Source organism: Polypterus senegalus, chromosome 11, assembly GCF_016835505.1.
Source record: "Polypterus senegalus isolate Bchr_013 chromosome 11, ASM1683550v1, whole genome shotgun sequence".
Taxonomy (NCBI): Eukaryota; Metazoa; Chordata; class Cladistia; order Polypteriformes; family Polypteridae; genus Polypterus; species Polypterus senegalus.
Window position 1 is genome coordinate 48,372,622 of NC_053164.1, and position 25,095 is coordinate 48,397,716.

The following is a 25,095-nucleotide window of genomic DNA, read 5'->3' on the forward strand; positions in this document are numbered from 1 at the left end:
AGTGATTAGCGAGAAACTTCCTACATTAACAACAGTCTATCTACCTTTCTTAAAAGAGGCAGTTTCTATCATATCGCGCACACTGTGCATCTGGTCACAAAGATTTATTACTCTTGTTTTGCTTTGAGTGAAACAGCTGGACGCACCCATTAATGGTTTCCCGGGAGGTTCTGTTTTCAGACACCAGATTAAAGTAAACTAACATTTAAATAACTATGAGAAAACAAACACCAAAAACACAACACATAACCCTTTATTCTCCTTAAAATAATTTTCAATGAAAAAGTTATAAATTGTTTAATCTTTATTAAAGTCCATGGGTAGCGTCAAGAAGTTATTAATACTGAAGTATAACTGACCCTTAATAAGTATTAACAGTCCCTATTAACATTCTTACATTACGTAAAGTGAATAAAAATATAATAAACTTTAATTTCCTTAATTTCTTGCTCATCACAACTACCTCCTACTTCAGCCAACGCAGCTATCCCTTTAAGAACTTTAACCTTTGAGGCGATGACATCATATATTTCCTTCCAACCACTCTTCTCTCTCCTTAAGTTGATTTCAATTGGCTCTTGTTGTGTATTGGTGTGTGCCTCTGTTACAACTCTAACATTTTACTTAGCAATTGGTCCAAAATGCTGTCAATTGCGGTGTGAGGGCGGGGTGGGGATGTGTACATGCTAGGCTGTGCCAAAGCTTTGAGCTGGGGCCTTAAAGTGACAGGGCTGTTTTGGAGTCAAAAACAGATTGATTGGTATTAAGATTTTTTTTTCAATAAAGCGTTTAACGCTTCCGTAGAGGCCACCATGGAGTCCTATGATATTATTGCAAATCAACCTGTAGTAATTGATAATGTAAGTACTGAATTTATTGATTGAAGATGTATTTCAGTTACTGTGTGGATAGCGGCTCTGACTGCAATCGTTTTGGATTCCTCCACTGGTGAAACAGGAAAGAACAAATATTGTTTATATCACTGTCTTTTAGCTATCATTTATTGGTCTGCGAAGTACAATCTTAAATCGTCTAAAGACTGCGTGCAGTGCATGCAGAATTGGAATTAAATTTAATAAGTACGCGGTTAGTGAAGTGTTGTTTAAATATCAAACATATTGTGTATTAATACTCTGTTCTGAAAAATGCCACGCTTTAATATATGTGCAGCGTCATCTATTGGACATTTTACTCCTTCATAGCAAATCATTAATAAAACACTTCGTTCATTTTGCTGAATACAAAATATTCAGATTATGGCTTGACTTGCTTGCTTGTAGATTTGTCCCCACCCAGTCTAATTATATCGATCAAGTGCGGCGAGGTTTCGGTACACCACGTTAGTGAAAAAAACATGTTCCAGAACCAGAAGCGTATAGTACTGGGATAACCTGGCAACAAAGGGTGATGCAGGTCTTGTAACACCTTTGCAACGGCGGACGGGTACCTCTTTTGGGGGGAGGGGGTTTGGTTACAGATGTGCAAAATTTGAAAATGGAACAACCGACTCCAGTGTGTCACCTTTCTAAACTAGCATCACGTACATTGAATATTTAAAACAACAAGTTACTTTTGAAGATTTATTAAAACAACAATATTCATATTTACCAGAAAAAAATGCTAAACATTTTAATACTTTGTTTGCTTTTAGCACATGTGTATTTTCAAAATGTTTGGGTTACAATTCAGTTGTAAATATAAATGTTTCTGAAGTTGATGTTTTAGATCTAGATCAGGAAAAAAGAAAAAAAAAATCTGTTTCACTTAATAGTTCATTAACTTCTTGTCTACATTAAGTTTCCACTAAATATTTGAGTTGTATGGCATCATTTTCCAGTCTAGTTATTATTATTCCTTTCTTGTAATTTCACACCTGCTCTATGCTTAAATGTGTGACATTTCATGTGCATATGGAAAGGATAAAGTTTTAGTAACTTGCCAGCGCTTTAATAGTAGCAGCAGAAATATACTGGACTATGCACTTCTGATTTTAAAACTGAATGTTAAAAATGTGAGATAATACGTTAACCAATCTTGTTAGATCATCCATTTATCTTCAAAACCACATAGTGTTTGGGGCAAAGCCTATTCTTTGGGTGAAAGGCAGAAACCAACTTTGGGAAGAGTGCGAGTCTATTGCAGGGTATATTGCCACACACAGAGGACCAATCAAGATCTGCCATAGTGAAAAAAAAACTTTACCTGCCCGTGCACATATGGTTTATTATTATTAAATGTTAATCATTTTAGTTCAATTGCACATCTTTAAATCACTGACCTATGTCTAAAGATTAATTTGTTTACTTGTCATTACTCTGTATTGTGAAAAACCTGCACCATCCTACTGTATAATTAAACTTTGCACAAAATCCACAGAGAAGCTTGGCTACAGTATTACAGTGCTGAACAGTGAAATATGTCCTTAATACCATTAATGTATTCACAAGGGCATATAGTAAAGTACTCATTTATTTCTTTAAATACTCTTTTGTAACTATGGTAATCCCTTGTATTTCACAGTGATTAAGAGTACAGGACCCAGAGAATGCGAAAATATGCAAATACATTTTGGGCCCATGATTACTGTGTATTCTAAGTTTATTTCACTAAGTAAGATGCAAAAAGCTGCGATAAACACAAGATAAAATAATCGCTGCACAGTCAAATCATGTGTGTAAGACTGCATGGTGTTCGGCAGTTCTTTAGTAAATTTGTGTGTACAGTTTTGGTAATAAACAAAAAAATGATTAATATTACAGAAACAAAAAGTAATTTAACAAAAAACTAAACACAAAGCAATTGTTTGTAACTCACTTTTAAAGCTAGTGCCCATCTTTCATCCGTAGGGTTTCTAGGAGTTGCAGTCCATTTGAATAGCACAACTACAGCATTGTCTGTTTTTTTTTCCCCCACAGCAATTCACAAAACTCACAAAATAATTTCAGTTCAATTATATTGATGACAAACCCACAAATAAGTGGATCCACAAATCGTAAATCCATGAATTGCAAGGCCAACCTATATATATATATATATATATATATATATATATATATATATATATATATATATATATATATATATATATATATATATATATATATAAATAAATTAATTTGATGCAGTTTGAATATTTGTAGCGAGATCCACAAAAGGAGAAAATGAATCACATATCTTAAAATGTTTTTTTTTATTCCTAAGCTTTCGATTAGCCGCCAGGTGTCATCATCAGAGGAAAATGATAAGACATAAGGGAATCAAAGGCAATATATTGCTGGGGAAGGAGGGGGAGGTTGTGATGTGGGGGGTGGATTAGTAAGGTGGGGTTCGGAAGGTGTTGGACATAAACTCTTTTTTATTATTTAGATGCTTTTCTGTTTAAGCCTGCATACTTGGACTTGAAACCAGCATATGCACAGTCTTTGATTTGCATACACAAGTTCCACCGGGCACACGTTTAACTGGGACACTGAAAGTAAAATTCAGGGCCAATACTAAGAGTGCCAGAGAGCTGGTTGAATCATGGCTCTCTAATTAAAATGCCCTTAACAGACACTTGGACTTGAAACCAGCATATTTAGGCTATAGTAAATTTTCATAGATAGTGTTTAGCTCAAAATGCTTTACAAAAGGTCAAAGAAATGGTTACAAGCAAAGAAAATACTCATTAAAAATGGGTAAGAATAATAATGAAAAAACTGTAGACATAAAATAAAAACTGCACACTTACCTAAGACAGATGTATAATTAAAAATGTTTAGTCCTTAAATAGAGAATCTTTTTTTAAGTCACTGAATGGAATAAAGGGTTTTGGTTTTCAAAGTGCTTGGACGAGGCACGTTTACACATTTTATACCCATAATGCAATGATGCATTTCTTCTGGTTACTGTCTGTATGGGGTTTGTAAATTGTCCCAGTGTCGGTGTGGTTTTTCCTGTGTTTTCCTCCCAGAATCCAAAGATGTACACAATGGATTATCTGGCACTCTAAATTTACCTGGTCTGTATAGGTATGGATATGTGCATGTGAGTGTACTCTGGTGCCCCTTCTACCAGAGTTATGAGGAAAAAATATCAATAACAATATACTGTAGTACTACAATATTTTTTGAATACAATAGATCATGAAGTACAATGAGACCAAGTATCTTTTTTTTTTTTTTTTATTACACTTCAAGATTATTCTTTACAATCTCTAAGCACGTTTTTGTTCATTTGTGCATGAAGAGCAGTAGCAACTGTTAACATTAGAAATGCTGCAGAGATGCTGATGCAAAATATGTTTAAGTTGAGTATTTGGATTCATTTATATTTTCAGAATGTTACAGGGAAGAAAGATCTTGATATGAAACAAGCAATTTGAAATCAGACATGTTTAAAAGGATATTATCTGTTTCTGCTTTGTTGTCTGTTTGCAAATTAGTAGTCAATTAAAAAGTATCCTGAACATTTTTTTTTCACCGAATAAAAGGGTAGAACAAAACTGTGAATGGTGTTCTTGCTTTGCATTTTGAATTGTGTTTACTGACTGTATTTTTTTTAAATTGTTAAGCCACAGTTTACCACAGATATGATACTGAACAGACTGTTGCAGTGAGAAACTCTTTCCAGGTGTACGCTAGTTAATTACAGTATTAAGATTACTGTATATAATTTTCTGCTGTAGAAGGAGGATTCTAACGTCTTTAGGGTGTATAAGTACAGGAGAATGAACATATTCCATATTGGCAATAATCAGGCATTCTTTCGGCAGTGAGGCAACTTATATTACAATTGTATCTTTATGCCATTGCTAAGACTAAATACTTACACAGTATACAGACACTTCTTTCAATTTGCACTCTCAACCCTATATTGGTACCATATCCCCTCTTGTATTTTGTGCATGTCACTTCTTTTAATTTGCTCCTATTTGCATTTCAGGGCTACTGTAGTTTGTGTGATGTGTTTAAGCTCCTTGGCGTTAACCTGGAACGACTTGTTGTTGGAATTCTGTATTATTATAGTTAACCCTGAGTCAGAATTGGGGTGATGTTTAATGTTCCGTTTTACAGGGTAAAGCGCGAATAGCTCTTGGGAAAGTATCCTGCTGCCATCTAGTGGATGAAATAATGTTATGTTTAAAAAAATAATGAATATTTCAATTTTGCAACGCTAAGGTCACTCATCAGTATTAATGAGTGGGGTAGAGCCTTCAACTAAAGCACAATGGCATATAAATGAGACGCTATAAAGCCAGTTTTAGAACAAACTCCAACTGAACTGTGAGATGATTCAAGCGACGGTGATGACAATGTGAATTGCTCATCAGACGTTGACACAGATAGTGAAACTGATACATATGGCACTGTATGACTGAACCGCCATAGTATGCCTGATGAATTCAGTCCCTTGCAGCTTTACCATGGTGCAAGTAGCTTCGTGGGAAAAAAGGCAAAATGTCTGTGATCACATGGAAGGACAAGAAAGCTTGTGACATTGGGCTGTGCAACTATCCAGAATCATTTCAACTTAGACGTTTGTTTTTATTATTAGATGTTGTTATTTTATTTTTTGCTGCTGTGAAGAGCAGTTTTCAAAATAATGCCTAGGACTGTGTATGCATTGTTTCAACATTTTAGAATCTGTAACCAAAATGAGTATAATAGCTGCTTTATGGGTGTGTTTATTTAGGTCTGTTTTTGGAGAAAAAATCTGAACTAATATGAAAAAAGACATTGCATCGTGGTTTTCTTTTTCTAGTAATCTTGTGCCAATGTTGTGTTTTTAGTGAATTGTTGAATAAGTCAGTATGAAACATGACATTGTAAATCAGTTATAAAAATATCATCTGTTTGCACGATAGGTGGTATGTAATTTAATGTGGTGATAGATATGAGGTGATGGTTGGTGATATTGTACATCAAATTCGGCTGATCACATCACTGATGTAAATAAAAATTGACAATTGGCTCCAAACATTTGCAGAACTTTCCTCAAAGCAGCAAACTGCAGCTGTCACATTTTTTTTCTTTTCAAATCTTGTGTGGCTTTTAATAATGCTTTCAAACAGTGTTATTTGAAGCAGGAAGCATGTGAGATTCCTGTGCTATGCATCATGGCCTGTTTTTTCCCCTCCTACCAAAAGTGAATGGAGGTGCAGATTAGCTAAAGACTAAAACAGCAACAGGGAATTGGCCAGGTTATCCCTCACACAGATGCCCTATCTGAGAAGTTACCAAATCAGTAATTTATGGCACAGCTCAGCAAATAAAGCTGACGTTTCTAATTTCTTTATGAGTCATTATATTTTCTTTGTACGTGTATGTAACAGGACTCAAAATATAGGCAGTGGAACTGGGGTCCAGCTAGGCCCAGGCTACTTTTAACCTAACATTAATGATGAGCCAGCAATTTGAGCAACGAACTATGACGTATTAAGTTATCAGAAGTATGTTGCTACTACTTCTTTCGGCTGCTCCCGTTAGGGGTTGCCACAGCGGATCATCTTGTTTCATATCTTCCTGTCCTCTGCATCTTGTTCTGTTACACCCATCGCCTGCATGCCCTCTCTCACCACATCCATAAACCTTCTCTTAGGCCTTCCTCTTTTCCTCTTACCTGGCAGCTGTAACATCCTTTAATATACCCAGCATCTCTCCTCTGCACATGTCCAAACCAACACAATCTCACTCCTCTGACTTTGTCTCCCAACCGTCCAACCTGAGCAGGCCCTCTGATGTACTCATTTTTAATCCTGTCCATCCTTATCACACCCAATGCAAATCCGCCTCTGTCTTCTGCTTTCTGGGCAGTGCCTCCGTCTCCAACCCATATAACAAAGGTGGTCTCACTACCATCCTGTAGATCTTCCCTTTCACTCTTGCTGTTATCCGTCTGTAACAAATCACTCCTGACACTCTTCTCCACCCATTCCACCCTGCCTGCATTCTCTTTTTCACCTCTCTTCCACAATCCCCATTACTCTGTACTGTTGATCCCAAGTATTTAAACTCATCCACCTTCCCCAACTCGACTCCCTGCATCCTCACCATTCCATGCCTTTATACTTAGTGCAAATTCTATAGTAAAAGTTTCCAAGAGACAAAAAAGACATTGAAATCTCAGTTTGCAAGCAGCGTTATTGTTCTGTTAAATTTTTACTTCATTGTATAATTGGCCAAAATATTTACAACTTTCAGTGTGATCTCTGTCTTTTTTTTTTTTTGCTTCTTTCTATTGAAGAAAGTTCAAACTTACATAGTCATATATTAAAATGTACCCAGTCTTGTTTATATATTATGTGATATGTTTGTATTTAAAAAAAAAAATGCAGAAAAACAATGAGAAGACACAAACTTGTTTGAGTACAGTACATCAGATATGGAAACATTCACATTAATTTTTTTGTGCTTCATAATAAAAAGTCAATTAGCCCCAACAGCCAATTTAAAATGTAAATTAAAATATTAATGCTCGATATCCTGATAGTATACTGGATTTACATTTTAATTGTTACGGTTAACATTCTTAAAGATTGTAGATGCCACGGGGCTGGACAGGCATCCCAGCCAGAAGAGGGGATGGTTCCTTACTGGGACAGGAGGCTCTTAACAGGCAGATGGGCATCCCAGCTGTGGAAGAGAAAGGGATCAGACCCAGAAGGAAGGATCGGAAGAGATGCGACGGACAGCCCACTGTAAAGGAAAGATGTTGCTGGGGGCTTTTTCCTCTCCCAGCACACTAGATGGCAGCCCCAGATATCCGTGCCCATTGGGAAGCCAGCAGGGCATGACGGGAAATGTAGTCCGGGGTCTGTAATAAAAGGGACAGCATTCCCTTATCCAAGCGAGGTAGAGAGGCGACACTTGATTGGAAGAGGGCAGTGCAGAGGTGAGAGTATTAAGTATAGAGAGAAAACTTGTGTTTTTATGCTTGTGATACTTAATGGTGGTGAATTGAATAAACCTTCCATTATTTGAACCCGGGACTCTTTTTGTGTTCATGCTTGGGAGTTTGGGGCTCGCTGATGCCCCAGTACCCTTCAGAAAATATACTCTCAAATTTGAGTTTCTTAGTTCTATGCATAACAGGTAGCCTCAAGCAAGGCTGATTGTATGTTTTGATTGGTTGGTTGTTTACTAGTATGCAACTTTAAACCATTACTAGGTTATGCAGTAAGTTGTTTGTTACTAAATAGTTTAGCCTTTTAGTCTTGTTTCTCTTTGTTAACAAACAACAATACATCCTTTAAGCATTAGTCTTATTAGTGAATATCATGCATTTTATTCCACCATGCCTATCTGGTGGTCTTTTGTAGATTAAGCTTGGTTTTCTAGTTTGTAGATGTTGTGTTTTGAACCTCTTGTCTTCTCTTTTGTTTAATCTTCTGGTTAATTCAATTTGTACTTTGACTTCCAAGTCTAACTTTTACTTGCTTCTTTTTATCATTTGTACTTATCATTTCCACTGAGTTTTTCCTTGCCTCAGCATTTGTATTTTCGTACTTGGCTGTGTCCTTCATATTTTCAATCAAATTACATTCAAAGTAGGTTTAACTATAAGTAATGAAGAGGAACTGAAGATGTACCGTACGTTGGGTTGTGACTATGGCTACCTGAGACAGGCAATGATGACCATATTTCCTGACAGTACATTGGATTTCTGCAGGCAACAGAGCACAGCCCCATCTACATCGGAGGTGAGGCTGTGGAGCAGGTCAGCAGCTTTAGGTTCCTCTCAGTCACCCTCACTGATGACCTTAAATGGGCAAGTCGCACTGTGGCAGTAGTCAAGAAAGCCCAACAACGCCTCTACTTCCTCAGGAGACTAAGTAAGGCCCAGATGTCCCCCACAACCCTGTGCAGATTCTACAGGTGTACTGTGGAATCCATCCTGACAGGATGCATCACATCCTGGTCAGCAACTGCTGCAGTTCAGGACTGCAGAGCTCTGCAGCGTGTGGTGAATACAGCACAGCAAATCACGGGCACACAGCTCCTTGCGATCCATGACATCCACACTACATGTTGTCTCAGGAAAGTGAACCATATTAGGCAGGACCCCAGCCACCTTGCACTGTCACTTTTCACCTTCCTCCCATCTGGGAAGCGACTAAAGTCCATTCGAACGTGCACCTCCATGTTCAGGAACAGTTTCTAGCCAACTGCAATCAGACTCGTGAACAATCGATAACCTTGTGTCACCTCCACTGCTACCTGCACATATACTTCTGCCACTATCTCTATTTATTTCTAGGATTCTAGTTTTATTTATTTACTTATTTATATTCATTTATTTATTGTTTTTTTGTCTATGTTCACTGTCTGCGGGGGCACATGCAAGCAAGCATTTCATTGTACATGGTACTTGTACACATGACAATAAAGAATTGAATTGGATTTAAGTATATAATGTAAAATATGAATATGTATTTGATCTTTCCCACATTATATGTTTTATTTTTGAAGTATGTAAAATTGTAGAAAATGTCTTAATTACTGAATACACAACATATATGCTTTACAATAATAGCTGCATGATACCTTTATCTATTAATTTATTTATTTTGCATTTTCTCTATTTTCAGGGATCAGGCGTTATCAAAGCTGGGTTTGCAGGAGATCAGATCCCTAAATACTGCTTTCCTAATTAGTAAGTATTATTTGGGCATTGTTTACTGTTGTATCAGTGTATGCACATTTTCTTTCCTTAAGGTATGGAGTTAGGAGTGAACGATTAGAAAAAACAATACAGTTCTTTGAGTACTGCTTATGTAATACATATTTACTAATAATTGCATGTAGATAATGTATAGTATATTTTTGTATTCTCAACACTGAAAGAGAGCTATCTGTTTCTAAGGTTTCAAATATTAGAGAAAAGGCTTCTTAGATAGATAAATGGTGAAAAAATTGGAAATAATACCATTTTACTAAATGTATATTTGTGACATACTAAACTTAAGGTCAAATGGTTTTCAGTATGCCTTTGTAATAACATATCTGGAATTAAGGCAAATGCAGGTCTCATGTTTAGAGAAAAGGTTTACACCAAACCTCCAAACGTGTTGTTTGAAAAGGAAATTGCTGCTTCATTGAAAATTATTTTAAATCAGTCTGTAGTTGAAAGTTTTAAAGGTACTTTTGGTTGAGACAGAGACTTTTTTCACAACTTAATTCATTGCAATAGGAAATAGTATAATAGTGAAAGCCGTTGTAATACAGCAATCAACTTATTCTAGTTCAGGGTTCTGGAGTGCTGGGATCATTCCTAGTTGAGAAGGCAGAAAAGCAACTCTGAGCTGAATACCAGACTATTACATGGCCCACTTAATCACAGAACCCTCCACAATCCCTCATACTGTGTCAGTTTACAATCTTAAATCCATTTAATCTGCATTTTTTGGATGTAGGAGGGAATGGGAATATCAAGAGAAAATGCTTGTATTATTTGAACTTCCAAACCTCAGACACTGCACTAGTATTTAAACCCAGCACCAGACAAATCTGAGCACTAGATTACCAATTACTGTAACTATATATATAATATAACCGCTAAAGTGCAGAAATCAGTTATTCTACAGATTATCTAGGTAATGTGCAGATTAACTAGGGTGATCCATTAAAGTGCCGAAAATTGTTTCATTTCTCAAATTACCTAGGTAATCTGCACATTACCTACTAGGCACTCGTTAAAGTGAAAATAAGATCTTTGCTGGAACAACAGCAGCGTTTCTGTATGCTTAAATTAACATAATGTTATTTATTTATTTTTCTATATCTAAAGAATCAAGTTAATACAATCAAACAATCAACAAATTAGTTGATAGAATAAATCATCAATCAATTAAAAAACTATAATACAAAGAATCAAACGGTTTAAAATATTATTACAATTAAGGAAATGAATTTGCAAAACATATGATAAAATTATGCTTACTTATTAGTGCAATCTAAAGATTGGTGACACTTTGAATTACATAGTAATTGGTTTTTGTGACAAGCACAAGTGGTACATTTAGATTTGCAGTCACATTTTCTGAAACCCTGCCCAGTACCAAGGGATTGTTTTATTGCTGATTGATGTTAAGATATTTCTACAGCAGGGACGTCTTCTTTTGTTAAAAATCTCTCTTTGCAAACACTGAATTCAGATTTTGCATACAATTGTTTTAAAATACCCATTTTAGTACCAAGTTTATAAAAGCCATCCTCTGTTTTACTAAGAACCACAGCTAAAATCGAGCGGGCATCAGTTTTTGCTCTGTCTACTTCGGGTACTTTAATTCTCACAGTGACACCTTCATCGACATTTGGGTGCTTTGCAGTAGAAACTGCTAACATTTTCTTTGCTTGCTTTTCTAAACATTTCTTGGCTTCATCATGTGTATTTTCTGATCCATATTCTTTTTACCGATGTTGCACAATAGATCCTAAAGAGGAAGGGTATGATAAGAATGTATTTCACCACAAATTACGTGAACAGACATATCACACGATTTTACACTTGTGAGCACCTGATGCTATTTTTGAGCAAACGATACAGACTATGTCTTGTATAGTCCTCTTTACAGGCTGTGTACGAAATTGTGATGGCGATTCTGCTGAAGTTGAGGGTAACTCAGTAATGACTTCTTCAACATGCTGAGGTGATTCCTTGGAGGTGCAGGGTAACTGAATATTCTTCATAACTGTATCCTCAATCAATATACTATCGATAAATTATTGTATTTCTATAGGTGATTCTGTAGAAGCAGGGAATAACGGAATGTCCTCTTGAGTAAGATTTGACTGTGATCCCATAATCACAGTCTCTTGTGAATCTTCTAATTTTTCAAGGTCTTCTTGAGTATTTATTGAATGTAATACACTTTGTGGTATAATAGAAGTAGACAATCCCACTTTTGCGGGACAACCGAACATGGCTTCGTATGGACTTCTTATAATTGCAGAATGATAACCACGATACTTCATGAATTGTACAAATCGTACGCCCTCACTCCACTTGTTAGTTTGGTTATCAGCCATCCAAGTAGTGAGCATGTTTTCAATGTCTTGATTCTCTCGTTCTACACTTCATTGACTTTGGCTGTGTCTAGGTTTGCCATTAACCATTTTGATTTCTGGCCACAACTGTGTTATACATTCTAAGATTTTATTACAAAATTCACGTCCGTTATCAGAATGCAAAATACTTGGAGCGCCAAAAAGGAGAAAAATATCAAGCAAGTTATAGGCTACTTCATCCACCCGTTTTGATGTGAGCGGCTTCAATACAACAAATTTTGTTAAATGGTCTTGGTATACGAGAAAAAACTTGAACTTTCCATCTGGTTGAGATTGGTAATCAATGAGATCCACCTGGCATCTGCTATTGAAATGCAATGAAATAATCGGCTTTTCAACAATCCCTTTTTTTGCACTTTTTTGTTTTTGTTGACAAGGTTCGCATAAATCCAAAAACTTTTTTATTTGGGCTTGGATTATGTTTTTATAAAGTGTATTTAATTGCTTAATCATTCTGTCTCTTCCACCATGGCCAATTGACAAATGAGTAGAATACAATATGTCAAACAATTCTTCGGCATGGACAAACTCACACTTTTTCGTGCATCTGACAACGGCTCAATGAGTTTTTCACAGCCTTGTACAGTCAACAAATCATACCTTTGAATTATTCGATAATCTCGAGATGATTCTTTCTTCTTGGAAAGTTTTATTTGCTTTACATCTTCAATTATGGAATCATACTTTAGAATTGTCATTAAAACACTATTATATATTGAATCTTCACTAAAGAGGTTTGCGAAGAATCTTTTCTTCATTTTACTCACCAGTTCGGTGCTTGCTTGCTTGCATACTAGGAGTTACATTTATCTGCTTTAAAAGAAATCGTGACACAAATTCATACGCTAACAGGCAGAAACGAATTTGAAAACAGAATTAGCTATGCTACGCACTGGCAACCGATGCAAATAATGAGAAATAAAAACAACCAGCGACTACAAGACACTGGCGAAACCAAACTAAAAGTGGAGGGAGAGGGTGAAGGAGTAGGGAAAGGAAATGAGAGAAACAAACTTTTGAACTTTAATGATACGGAAGCCGTTAATGTGCACATTACCTAGGTAAAATGTGGAAAACTCTTAATTCCGCACGTTAATGGAGAAAATCAGATCAGATTAGCTAGGTAAATAAATATAGGTATATATATCACTCACACACAGAGTGTTTAAGTAGAGTATCAATTATTATTACTGGTTGTTTAGTAACCTTACTACTAGTGATGGAAATTCTACCTGAATCTGCTGGTACAAGTGCGTTGGTCGTGTACTGTGCAGGATAAGTGAACTCTTTAATAATACTGCTTGCTTTTCTAAGGCAACAATTGTTGCACATGTTCTGAGCAGAAGGCAGCTGGGCATTGATTGGTTTCAATTGCAATGGAAATTACTTAAATATGGAACATTGTGTCATCATAAAGGCTATGTAATATTAAAGACTGTGTTTAAATTGCATATGTGACATTTGTGGATTGGTGTTTATTCTAAAATTGGAAAGAGGAGTAGGGTGTATGTGTAGCCCATATGTATGTGTTCTTTTTTTTTATTTGATGGTGTTTAGAATTGGCCAGAAAAATTCTGACTGCTGCTTTGGTACACCTTTAATACTAATCAATAAAGGAAAATGTGTACATCATGCTTTATGTTTTTGTCAGTTATACAACCTTTTAAATCTGCTGACCTTTCCCTTGGTTTTATTAAGGTGAATGTGAAACCTTTGCGAAAAAGTCTTTATTTGTTTATAATATTTTTATATAATATAAATTTATATTAATACAATAAAGTGGCAATTTAACCATAATGTTATCATGTTGTTTTTCTAACTTTGCGCACTGTTGAGTGTCTCCTAATAATATACTATTGGATTTCTAGTGTGGGACGTCCCAAACATGTTCGGGTAATGGCGGGAGCTCTTGAAGGGGATCTTTTCATTGGTCCTAAAGCTGAGGTAACTGGTTTACTTACACCACCATGTACATTGGTGTCTTTCCTGGACTGCTACACTTTCTGAACTTTTATTTGCTTCTCAGGAACATGACAGGACATTTGATTCCTGGTTTAGAGGCTATTAAGTGTGTAATTTCATTCTTTTTGAGTTTTCTAATCAGTATAGAACTAAAGATTAAAAAACAAAAAAAGCGAAGATTCACACTGAGAGAACCTATCTACTTTTAAGTTATGCCTACCACTCTCTGTCCATTCACATTCTGGTTTAGGGCTTCTTTAAATTCCATTCTGAATATGTGCAAAAACAAATTGTAGAAATTGTCACCTGTATAGCTTTAGGAAAAACAGCTTTTCATGATAAATGAAAGCTATTGCGGAGGAGATTTTAACTTCTTTCTGATTCTCAATATTAATTTTATATTTTATTCATGGAAGTTTTTTTGTGTTGCACTTTATTAAGAACAACTACATTTTTATTTGGGTGTCAATATTATTACATTAGTAAAGTAATGTACTGTACATACTATATGACAACCAAAACAGCATGGTCAAAATTTCAAAAATGCACAGTATATTAATGAAACAAAAAAAGGTGTAGGCATTGAATTTAAAAAATTCTGGAAGACATATGGGAGGAGGAGGTTGGGAGCATGCTCTGATAGCTTGTTGATGCACTCACCATGCGATGAGCCATCTGGATTGGGAGATGTCTTGAATATGTATTAATGAAAAGAAATAAAATAGAAGAAGCAAGAGTTAGTATTTATAAAGATGAGAAATATATCAATACTTAAGCCTTTTCAGAGTGTTATACACAGTTGACAATTAATATATTTTATATATTTTCTCAGTTTCTTTTGTTTGACTTTGCTTTAGGAACACAGAGGCCTACTTTCTGTCCGATACCCTATGGAACATGGAATTGTTCGGGACTGGAATGATATGGAGAGGATTTGGCAGTATGTGTATTCCAAAGATCAACTGCAGACATTCTCAGAAGAGGTTGGTATCCCTATTGTATTTTCCTCTTTATAAATACAACAAGATCAGGTCAGTGGAATGATGAGGATGCAGGGCATAGAGTTGGTGCAGGAGTTTAAATACATGGGATCAACATTAGAGTAAATGGGGACTGTGGAAGAGAGGTGAAAAAGGGAGTGCAGGCAGGGCGGAATGAGTGGAGAAGAGTGTCAGGAGTAATCTGTGACAGACAGGTATCGGCAAGAGTGAAAGGGAAGGTCTACAGGACGGTAGTGAGACCAGCTATGTTATATGGGTTGGAGACAGTGGCACTGACCAAAAATCGGGAGACAGAGCTGGAGGTGAAAGAGTTAAAGATGCTAAGATTTGCATTGGGTGCGACGAGGATGGACAGGATTAGAAATTACTACATTAGAGGGTCAGCTCAGATTGGACGTTTTAGAGACAAAGCTAGAGAGGCGAGATTCCATTGGTTTGGACATGTGCAGAGAGAGATGCTAGATATATTGGGAGAAGGATGCTAAGGATAGAACTGCCAGGCAAGAGAAAAAGAGGAAGACCTAAGCAAAGGTTTATGGATGTGGCGATAAAGGACATGCAGGTGATGGGTGTGATAGATCAAGATGTAGAGGACAGGAAGATATGAAACAAAATGATCCGCTGTGGCAATCCCTAACAGGAGCAGCCGAAAGAAGAAGATAAATACATTAAGATCCCTATCATACCCACAGAAGCAATTTTATCTTGATGGAATACTATAAAATATTGTGTGTTATACTTGTTAGTTTTTAACCTTAAAATGCCTGACTTTATTAAAATTTGGACTAATTAAGTTTAATTTTTATTAATAATGATAATGTGGATTGCATCTGATTGTCAATTGTGATCATGTTTCATTTGAGTTATTAACATTATGACATGTACTGCAAACTCATTTTTATTTGCACAAATAATTTAGTGTAGTTAAGTTAATTCACTATAACTTCTCAAGAATGTTATTTTACTTGCTTATTTGTTTTGACAAATGTTGTAGTGGCATAGTACACGTGCATTAACTCATTCAAGGCAGGAAGTATTGAATTTATTCCATCTTGATGTTTGTCTGTTTGATTTTTGTTTTTTCTGATAGAAGCTGACATCTGACAAATGCGAGAATATTTGACAAATTAAAACAAAAGATCAGTATTTTATTTTTTCACAGTAGCTGTGCCAAGCACTTTTGTTGACTGAGACAGTATAATTTTATAAAACATTGTGTTTGTATAAGGGGATTACAGTTGCTGGCAATGAATCACAAAGGTCCCTGTTAACAAAGTATGTCCACATTTTTTGGAGGTATGTTTATAATATCAAATATAAGGTTGCAAGTAATTTTCTTATAAAGTGTTGTACAAAATTAAGAGGAAAAAAATTCAAGCACATATATTTCAGTGACACAGTTGTCATGTACCATTAAATACATGATATCCGGTGAATTAATTATACTTTATGAGAAAACTATCCAAGAGCATTCAAATAGCAAGTCATGGTGTAGCAAAGATGTTAAAGCAATTCTTTTATAAAAAAAAATAACATGTTCACCAAGAAAATTAAAGAAATGTGGGTTTACAGAGAATGGTAAATAAATATTGTAAAATAACTTTTAGAGAAAAAAAATCAAAAGGTGGCACCTTAATGGTAATACAAAATAGTCTTGGAATACTCTGAAAATTATCAGGGAAGTGAGTGCTAGAAAAAGTTTTAGCATATACTCAGAAAATAAAGTAGAGACAATTGAACATTGGAGGAAAGGGATAATATAGAAAAATGAGATGCTAGTTATGGAACGTGGATAAAGCATAGAAATCGAGACATGTTTTATTATTAAGGTGCTTTGAGAAGCCTATTTTCACATTAGTGAATACGTAAATTTTTCAGAAATGTACAAAGATCAGTTATCTTGCCGTTGAACATACCTAAAAATATTTATTTTCTTTTAGCATCCAGTCCTACTAACTGAAGCCCCATTGAACCCAAGCAAAAATCGAGAACGGGCAGCCGAAGTCTTCTTTGAAACATTTAATGTTCCAGCCCTTTTCATTTCCATGCAAGCTGTTTTGAGTCTGTGAGTAACATTTAATTACCTTTAGAACCTGATGGGCAGTATCACAACTGTGTGGATTTTTTTTTTTTTTCTACTTTTTTTTTTAGAAAGCTAAAATTGAAGAACCTTGCTCTTAGTTGTGTCTTGATAATTTTCTCTTAAAAGTTTGAGTGGTTCGCCTCAACGCAGGGTCTGTCCTCGGTTTTAGGTATGCAACAGGGCGAACAACAGGTGTTGTACTAGATGCTGGGGATGGTGTCACCCATGCAGTGCCTATCTATGAGGGCTTTGCCATGCCACACTCCATCTTGCGGGTTGATATTGCAGGCCGAGATGTTTCACGTTTCCTGAAGCTGCTGCTCCGTAAAGAGGGATATGATTTTCATACCTCAGCTGAGTTTGAGGTGGTTCGCACCATTAAAGAGGTATGCTTTTATGCCCGATCATCACGTAATTTTGCTGAAAATAGCATAATTCTTAACTTGCTGAAAAAAAAACTTTAGAGCCATTAAACAGATTTGTGTTTTAACTGTCAATCTTCAAAGGTATACTAGTCAGATAATAGAGAAAGTAATAACACAAATGCCCATGGTATTTTACAAACGTTTTATGAAATGAGATAGCATAAAATGTTTATCTCAAGGTGTTTTGTATGTATATGTATTATATGCCTGCCTATATCCTTATCTAAACATAACCATGCTTAGAAGTGAGAATGTGGTAGCATCCATTGGGTTGAACAGGATATAACTCTATACATTTTGCAGTACCACACAGCCCTCTTTGAATTAGACCACAGTGGCTTGACACACTGGGAACTGCAGTTTTACTCTTTACAAATAAAGGTTTTCACATGGCCATCTTTTAACAGAAAAGCCCTTATATAATTCCTCATACTGGAAGTCTACACATTTTAAAATCTAATAAATAAAACAATACTAAGTCACAGTTTTTAAAATAAATATGAAAGTTATTGTCAGTAACTTTTATACAGTAAGCTCCTCAATGTTTTTACCATGACTACTTTATTATTTAAATAGTGCAAAACAGAACAGCAAAGTGCACAATGAATGCCACTTGTAGCATTAAAATAATAATGATTAAATTGGGGAATAGGGGTAAATTCAATTCATATTATTTTTGCATTAAAGTGCAAGAACAGCATGTAAAAATATAAAATGCTTTCAGAAAACTAATTTCTGCGTTGACACAATATGCAGGTTTTTTTAGATGATTTATAACATTCTAGTTTTACATATAACTAATAGTGCATACATCTGCCATCTAAACCTGCTTCATCCTGAACAGGGCGGCAAGGAAGCTGGAACCAATCCCAGCAAGCACAGGACATAAGGCAGGAATGATCCCTAGACATGGTGCCAATCCATTACGAGGCAAACCCACACACGGGTCCAATTTGGAAATGTTAATCCACCTAATCTGCATTACCTTTGGTTTGTGGGGAAAAACTGGAGCACCGGTAGGAAACCCAAATGGACATGGAGCAAACATGCAAATATCACACAAGGAGGACCTAGGACATGAACGCTGGTCTCCATGCTGTGAGGCTGCAGCATTACCACTATACCCCCTTATAACTAATAATGTATTATTTAATTGTAGTGGAGACTACAAATAAAATGTAAAGTCTGACTTTGGTTCTCCACAGCCTCTGAGCATTTTCCTAACTGCTCTAAATTTACAAGTAATAGCATTTTTAGTAAATCTTATCATATGGGTAACTTAAACATGAAGCTGTTGGCTAAACTGAACCTTAAATTAAATGGAAAACTAAATTAGAGGCTTAATAATGTGTATGTTGATATTTTGTTCTTTTAATCGTTTCTCATATTAATTATTTTTAGGCTTGGTTGATACAAAAAATGAATACATTACCCAGATTTGTTTTGATTCTTTCTGTAAGAATGCTACACAAATTATGAAATGTTTATATTTAGTATTTCAATTGGCTTGTTAGTTTTGTTATAGTTTGCACATGTGTTTTAATGTTGCAGTTTTAACCTTTTGCCATTTCCCTATTTGCAGAGAGCTTGCTACTTGTCAATAAATCCTCAAAAGGATGAGACATTGGAAACCGAGAAGGCACAGTACACTCTTCCAGATGGCAGCACACTTGATGTGAGACCTAGTTTGTTTTTATCAGAAATCCTGATAATTCGTAACTAATACATTATTGCCATAAAAGACATGTGTGAAGTTTTTCAACTCTGTTATGGTTGTGTTATACAGCTACTCAAGAAAAAATCTAATTTGTATTATTGTTGTTCTTCATGGAACCTAGCAATAGTACAAGTTATGTGCAGTATTCTAGTGTTATATTGCAAGGCAGAAAGTACTACTGTACAAAATGAAAAAGAGAATGAATAGTGATATTCAGCCGAAAGCACAGGTCTTCTTACTTGGAAAACTACTTGTCAATGATGAAACACTGACAGTAGACACGCCAAATTTTGTTTTGTTGTTTTTTTAGATTGGCCCTGCTCGCTTCCGGGCTCCAGAGCTTCTATTCCGGCCAGACCTTATAGGAGATGAGAGCCATGGCATTCATGAAGTTCTTGCCTTTGCCATCCAAAAATCTGACATGGACCTTCGACGGACACTCTTTTCCAACATTGTGCTTTCAGGAGGGTCAACTCTTTTTAAAGGTCATTGACTTTAAGACTTTAGTGTATTCTAACAAACTAGAGTTTGCTGTGGGGATGTCTGACACATTGCAAAAATTAGAGGGGCACCAGTTTCACTTTGTTAACCACTGAGTGTGATGATTATAAGTATCATTCTCAAATATTACAGAGAAATGCTTTCATGCAAGATTTTTACTATATTGGTATCTTACAATTAATTTTCTCATAGATTTTGATGTGTAAAGGATTTTACAAACTGATTTGTTTGCAACATTCATACAATATTTTGCAGTGAGAGCTAAAGATGAGTTATGTTCCTAAGCAGTAATGTGTTTTTAAAATTCTTTTTAGGGTTTGGTGATCGATTATTAAGTGAAGTAAAGAAGTTGGCACCTAAAGATGTTAAAATTAAGGCAAGTTTGTTTTAGATCTTCAGCAGTGCACAACATCAACTTATCAATGTAGGTTCAGGTTATGCTATATTACTGCAACATTCATGTTACGTTGTACAGCTGATGGAACTGTCAGTCTAACCTGTTAATAAAATATGGTTTTCCTGCTTGTAAAAAAATTCAGTTTTAGAAGTCTAAAAGACTCCATATATATATTATATGTATATATATTATATATTATATACAAGTGTATATATTATAATGGAATTAATTTGTGAAAGTTTTCAAAACAACCTAATCTCAAAAAACAATTGAGCTTCAAGGACTAAATGAAGTATGGATGTTTACTCTGCAGGTTATAGGACTTTTTTTTTTAATAAAATCAAATAAATATTGCCCATTTCTCTTGAAATAAATATAAAAATAAATAAAACTATAACAACAAGAAAAATAAAAAAAGCTGGATTTAGATGTAATGTCTGTTTTACTAGAGTTGTAATGGTAAAAATAGGTACTTTGATGGGAAAAAAATAGTAAGCACGACTACAGGTTAACTAAACACATGTTTAATTACCTCAAACTGAAAAGTACTCTTTCTGAATAAATTAAGCATTAAGTGGGAAATTAGTGCAGTACAATATTTACACAGAGACGAATAAAACAAACAGTGGCTTTAAATAAGTTCTTGTCTACTGTATATCAGTTACATGTGTCCTAAAAAGGCCTTTTGTTTACAGATCTCAGCTCCCCAAGAGAGACTATATTCAACATGGATTGGGTAAGTCAGATTGTCTTCTGCCTCTTATGCAAAAGATGTCTTTTGCTATTTCTTCTATTTCAGCAATATGCCATAGTAGTACTGTGATTATTTTTTATTATTATACTGTACTAACACATTCCTGCAATTAAGGATATAGTAAGTCCCCTGCATATGAGCATGTCCAATTTGTTCATAAAAGTTGGCCTAATCACCCATGGAACACGATGCAACCCCCAACCCTCAATTCCTATAGAAAACCTGTACAGTAATAGCAAGGGTTTTTGTACCCCGCTTGGCGCTAGTCAAACTAAACTAATGTACTGCAGTGAAATTTGAAGTTATGCTACAATTTTTAATTTATTTAAATTTTAAATTTATTAGACATGCATGTTCACATCTTTCAAAGTTCATAACTAGAAGGTTCAGGGGCTTCTTATAACAGTTTAATATAATGAGATCTGGTGACACAAGACATAAGCTTTTAAAAGAGATTGTGCAAAGCAATGTTAAGACATACTGCTGAATGTCTAGCTTTATATTGTAAAGGATTGCCAGACTTTAAATTAAACATATTTGAAGGCAAAGTATTAGTTATGCTCCACATGCACACTGTTCATGCAATCATATATTTGTGAGCAAAATGAGGTTGCTGAATGTATCTGCTGTGTTACAGATTCTTATAATCAACAATTTTGTATTGTGTGCTCTGTAAGTCATAGGAGAAAATGCCTAGCAATCAAATGCCTCTGATACTCTACATCTTTGAGTATTATCTGCATTTAAACTTTTAGTTGCGGTTTTCAGAAATCATTGCTGATAGATGGCTAGTCATAAACTATTCAGTCTGTACTTGTAAAATTAATATAACTTGAACTTTACACTTGGTACCTTTTTCAACTTCGAGGTTTTCTCATATTAAACATTCTGATTCCAGACCTATTCAGTTATATCTATATGAATAAACCAGAAGTATAAAAGTAGACCATATTTTTGTGACAGGATATGCGCCTGAATTAGTCAGGATAAACGGGCCAAGAGGCTACTGGATAAAAGGTACAATGTCAAAAGTCACCCTGCGTTTGCCTGTGCTATTACATATCAGTGGCTGACACAATGTTTTGTCGGTATTGCAAGTGAAATTATTTTTTTACAAAAGGCAAGTGTTTCTATGGAAAAATTAATATATATATATATATATATATATATGAATTATATCTTGTATATAAACGTCTACGCGTGGAAGTGTTTGTGTCTGTCTGTCCAGCCCGGATGTGAGAGGTGGAGTCGGGGTAATAGCTCCACCTCCAAGGATACAAAAGCGAGGCCAGCATGTCGGTTAAATGAAACCTCCAAAGAAAGAGCCACTCGCCTAGCCGCTAATACAGAATTGAGGCGAGCACATCGGCAAAACGGTATCCCTTTTACTTTTCCTCCTGTCGCTAATACACAAGCGTGGTGAGCACGTCAGCAAAATGAAACCTCCAAAGAAAGACAAAGTTGCTTAGCCACTAATGCACAAGCGATGCGAGCACGTTAGCAAAACGAAACCTCCTAGGAGAGAGATGCCCAGAGTAGTTCCTCTCAATTACCTGACATCTCTACATTTCAATTTTTTTTTTCTGACAATTTCAATACACTCATATATATATATATATATATATATATATATATATATATATATATATATATATATATATATATATATATATATATATATATATATATATATATTTGTGTTTGTGTTGTGCCTCAGATTAATCTAAACTAACCATCCAGTCTATTATCAAACCCAGTTAGTCCAGTTCAGGATGGTTGGGATTAAAACATTTTTTACGAAGCACCAGGAGAAAGACAATCCGCACTGGATAGGGCACTAATCTGTTGCAGGGTACACCTCTGCAGTCACACATTCAGAGCCAATTAAAGTGATCAGTTGGCCCTAAATGCCTATTCAAGAAGCATGTCATGCTGTGCTGCATGATTCTATATTATAAGGAAAACAAATGTCTTTTTGGTGTCTTTATAGATTAATGTTTTAAATTGCTCACTAAATTTCTCATTTTTTGACTAACGATGTCTTTGTTTTTTTTGTACTTTTTTCCTTCGCTTTTCACAGTGGCTCTATCCTGGCTTCATTAGACACCTTTAAAAAGATGTGGGTTTCTAAGAAAGAGTATGAAGAGGATGGTGCCCGAGCAGTTCACAGGAAAACATTTTAATGAGGAACTCTAAGTGGAATATGTATACAATTTGCTCCCTTCCCCTCCATTCCTACTACCCTGCCTTCAAAGTCCCACAGTCTTGCAGAAAGAGGGGAGTTTACATTGGCATGTTTTCTTCATGTCCCAACATTTTGCCCTGCAGTTGATTTTCCATAAACTGGCCCCTATAGTGACTTTTCTCTCTGAATGGTTTGGTGCAGCTGGATCATCTTTATGATATCTGTTATTTACTTGCATTCAATACACCATTTTATCTCCCAACTTCTCATGTTTCCTTATAAAGTACAACAGACATTCAGAATATGTTGATAAACTTGTTTATGAAAATACATTATTTATAATATGTATCAGAATTCATTACCCATATCAAATAGATTTAATTATTATTTAAAGCCCTGAGAGATTCATTCCTATTATTAAACACTTATGTCTCATTTCAGCCCAGCTTCAGAGGCATGCTGAATTTTCTGTTGGGCTTCAGTTTCATCTTCATGTAACAGTTGCCTTATAAAAATGGAAGATTTTATTTTGTTAAAGATTTTTTTTTATTCTTTTGAGGAAATTTAAAGTTAATTGTCTTAAACTTAAAATTGTCTTCAACCCACTCAATTTATTTATTAATATAGTACAGTTTTTAAACAAGCAGTTACACATCATAATTAAGATTAATTTTACTCTTCTGAGGGTTTATTTTTTTCTCTTTAGAAATATTGTATGGCATTTTTACTGTACATGTTGTTTTTTGATCTTGGCCTACATCCTTTTATTGCAGACACAGGTCAATTACTATAGATTTACTAGCACTTGCTGCTGAAGGAAATTTGAATATTGCAGTATGAGCAAGCTTTTTGTATGCTACACCAAACCTATTTACTGTCATTTCCTAGAAGGTTCTGAAGCGGTTATCACTCAGGAATCATCATTATTTGGACCATCCTAACCATCGATTAAGATCCAAGGACTTTTGACAGTTGTGCTGCACATGCAGGATCCAACCTTACTTCTGCTTTGACTTTTATTTTTCTGTGTCTTCTTAAAACATTTATATTAACTTTGGGAATCTGATCTTTAGATTTAAAAAATGTCTGTCTTCAGCATTGGTTCATTCTTGAAGCACCTGTATCAATTTCCAATCTCATTACATCAGCCCCAAACAATATACTAGAAAAGAGTGCAATTAAGATATTGAACACATCACACTTGTAACCTCTCATATACCACGACTGTTCAGTGGTGGGCTGGCACATCTTTTTAACAGATGTCTAGGAAAACAGTTGTTTTGAAATTATTTTCCTGAGAAGTACATTTGGGAGATAAAGCTGAAAAATGTAAACTTTTAGAAAAATAATACATTTTCAGACACCTTCACACAATATCTGTATTACAGAAGTAATTATTTGGTATCTACAAGATGCCGAATAAACACATTCCAAAATTACTCTAAGAATACGTTTTTTTTAACACTTCATACTATATGACCTTGCTTGAAGCATTTATTTATTTTTTATGCCTGTGTCTGAACTGTGCAACATAAAAACAATTTAATACTGTTTTTTTCTGGCTATATAAAATCATGAATAAATCATTATGGGCATGTTCAGGGTTTGAGATTGTGCAGGGTTTGAATGTGCCATCTGATTGAACTTCACTGAAGGAAGCAGTTGGTTTGTGGGCTTTTCATGTGTATGTTAGACATGTCCCGTCTGCTTACATTAAGTTTGTAATGAGGGGAAATTATTGAAAATGGTATAGGATAAAGACATATGCAAATGGATTAAGAAATAATGAAACATATAAATACATTTTAAACATTTGCTTGTACTTTTTATTTTGTAAATTCAGGAAAATAAATTAATGACTGCTGTTGATGCAATTTACTGTTTCTCTAGTGGGGATTCTAGTGTTTTTTAGCTGAGAGATGAGCGGCAATGTATTTTGATTTTAAGACCGTCTATAATTTCCCCAATACCTGTATCCAGGGTAATTTTAAAAATACCAAGAAGATGACTTTAATGGTGAGGG

The 25,095-nt window shown here is 35.2% G+C and overlaps 1 protein-coding gene across 1 annotated transcript; it reads left to right on the forward strand.

Moving 5' to 3' along the window:
• The first annotated feature begins 687 nt into the window (after window positions 1-687).
• On the forward strand, window positions 688-24,887 carry actr1b (actin related protein 1B). The gene is made up of 11 exons (XM_039768555.1): window positions 688-860; window positions 9,569-9,633; window positions 13,916-13,991; window positions 14,867-14,992; window positions 16,951-17,075; window positions 17,263-17,479; window positions 19,101-19,193; window positions 19,546-19,720; window positions 20,051-20,112; window positions 20,829-20,869; window positions 22,968-24,887. Exons 1-11 carry the CDS (start codon window positions 813-815, stop codon window positions 23,068-23,070), a joined length of 1,131 nt encoding a protein of 376 aa, XP_039624489.1. The 5' UTR covers window positions 688-812; the 3' UTR covers window positions 23,071-24,887.
• The last annotated feature ends 208 nt before the right edge of the window (window positions 24,888-25,095 follow it).

What these genes read in the sequence shown, in the direction of transcription:
- actr1b (XM_039768555.1), top strand. Translation starts at nt 813, where the DNA reads ATGGAGTCCTATGATATTATTGCAAATCAACCTGTAGTAATTGATAAT. An exon ending in TGCAGACATTCTCAGAAGAG is followed by an intron (nt 14,993 to 16,950) that starts GTTGGTATCCCT and finishes ATTTTCTTTTAG; the next exon opens with CATCCAGTCCTACTAACTGA. An exon ending in CTATATTCAACATGGATTGG is followed by an intron (nt 20,870 to 22,967) that starts GTAAGTCAGATT and finishes CGCTTTTCACAG; the next exon opens with TGGCTCTATCCTGGCTTCAT.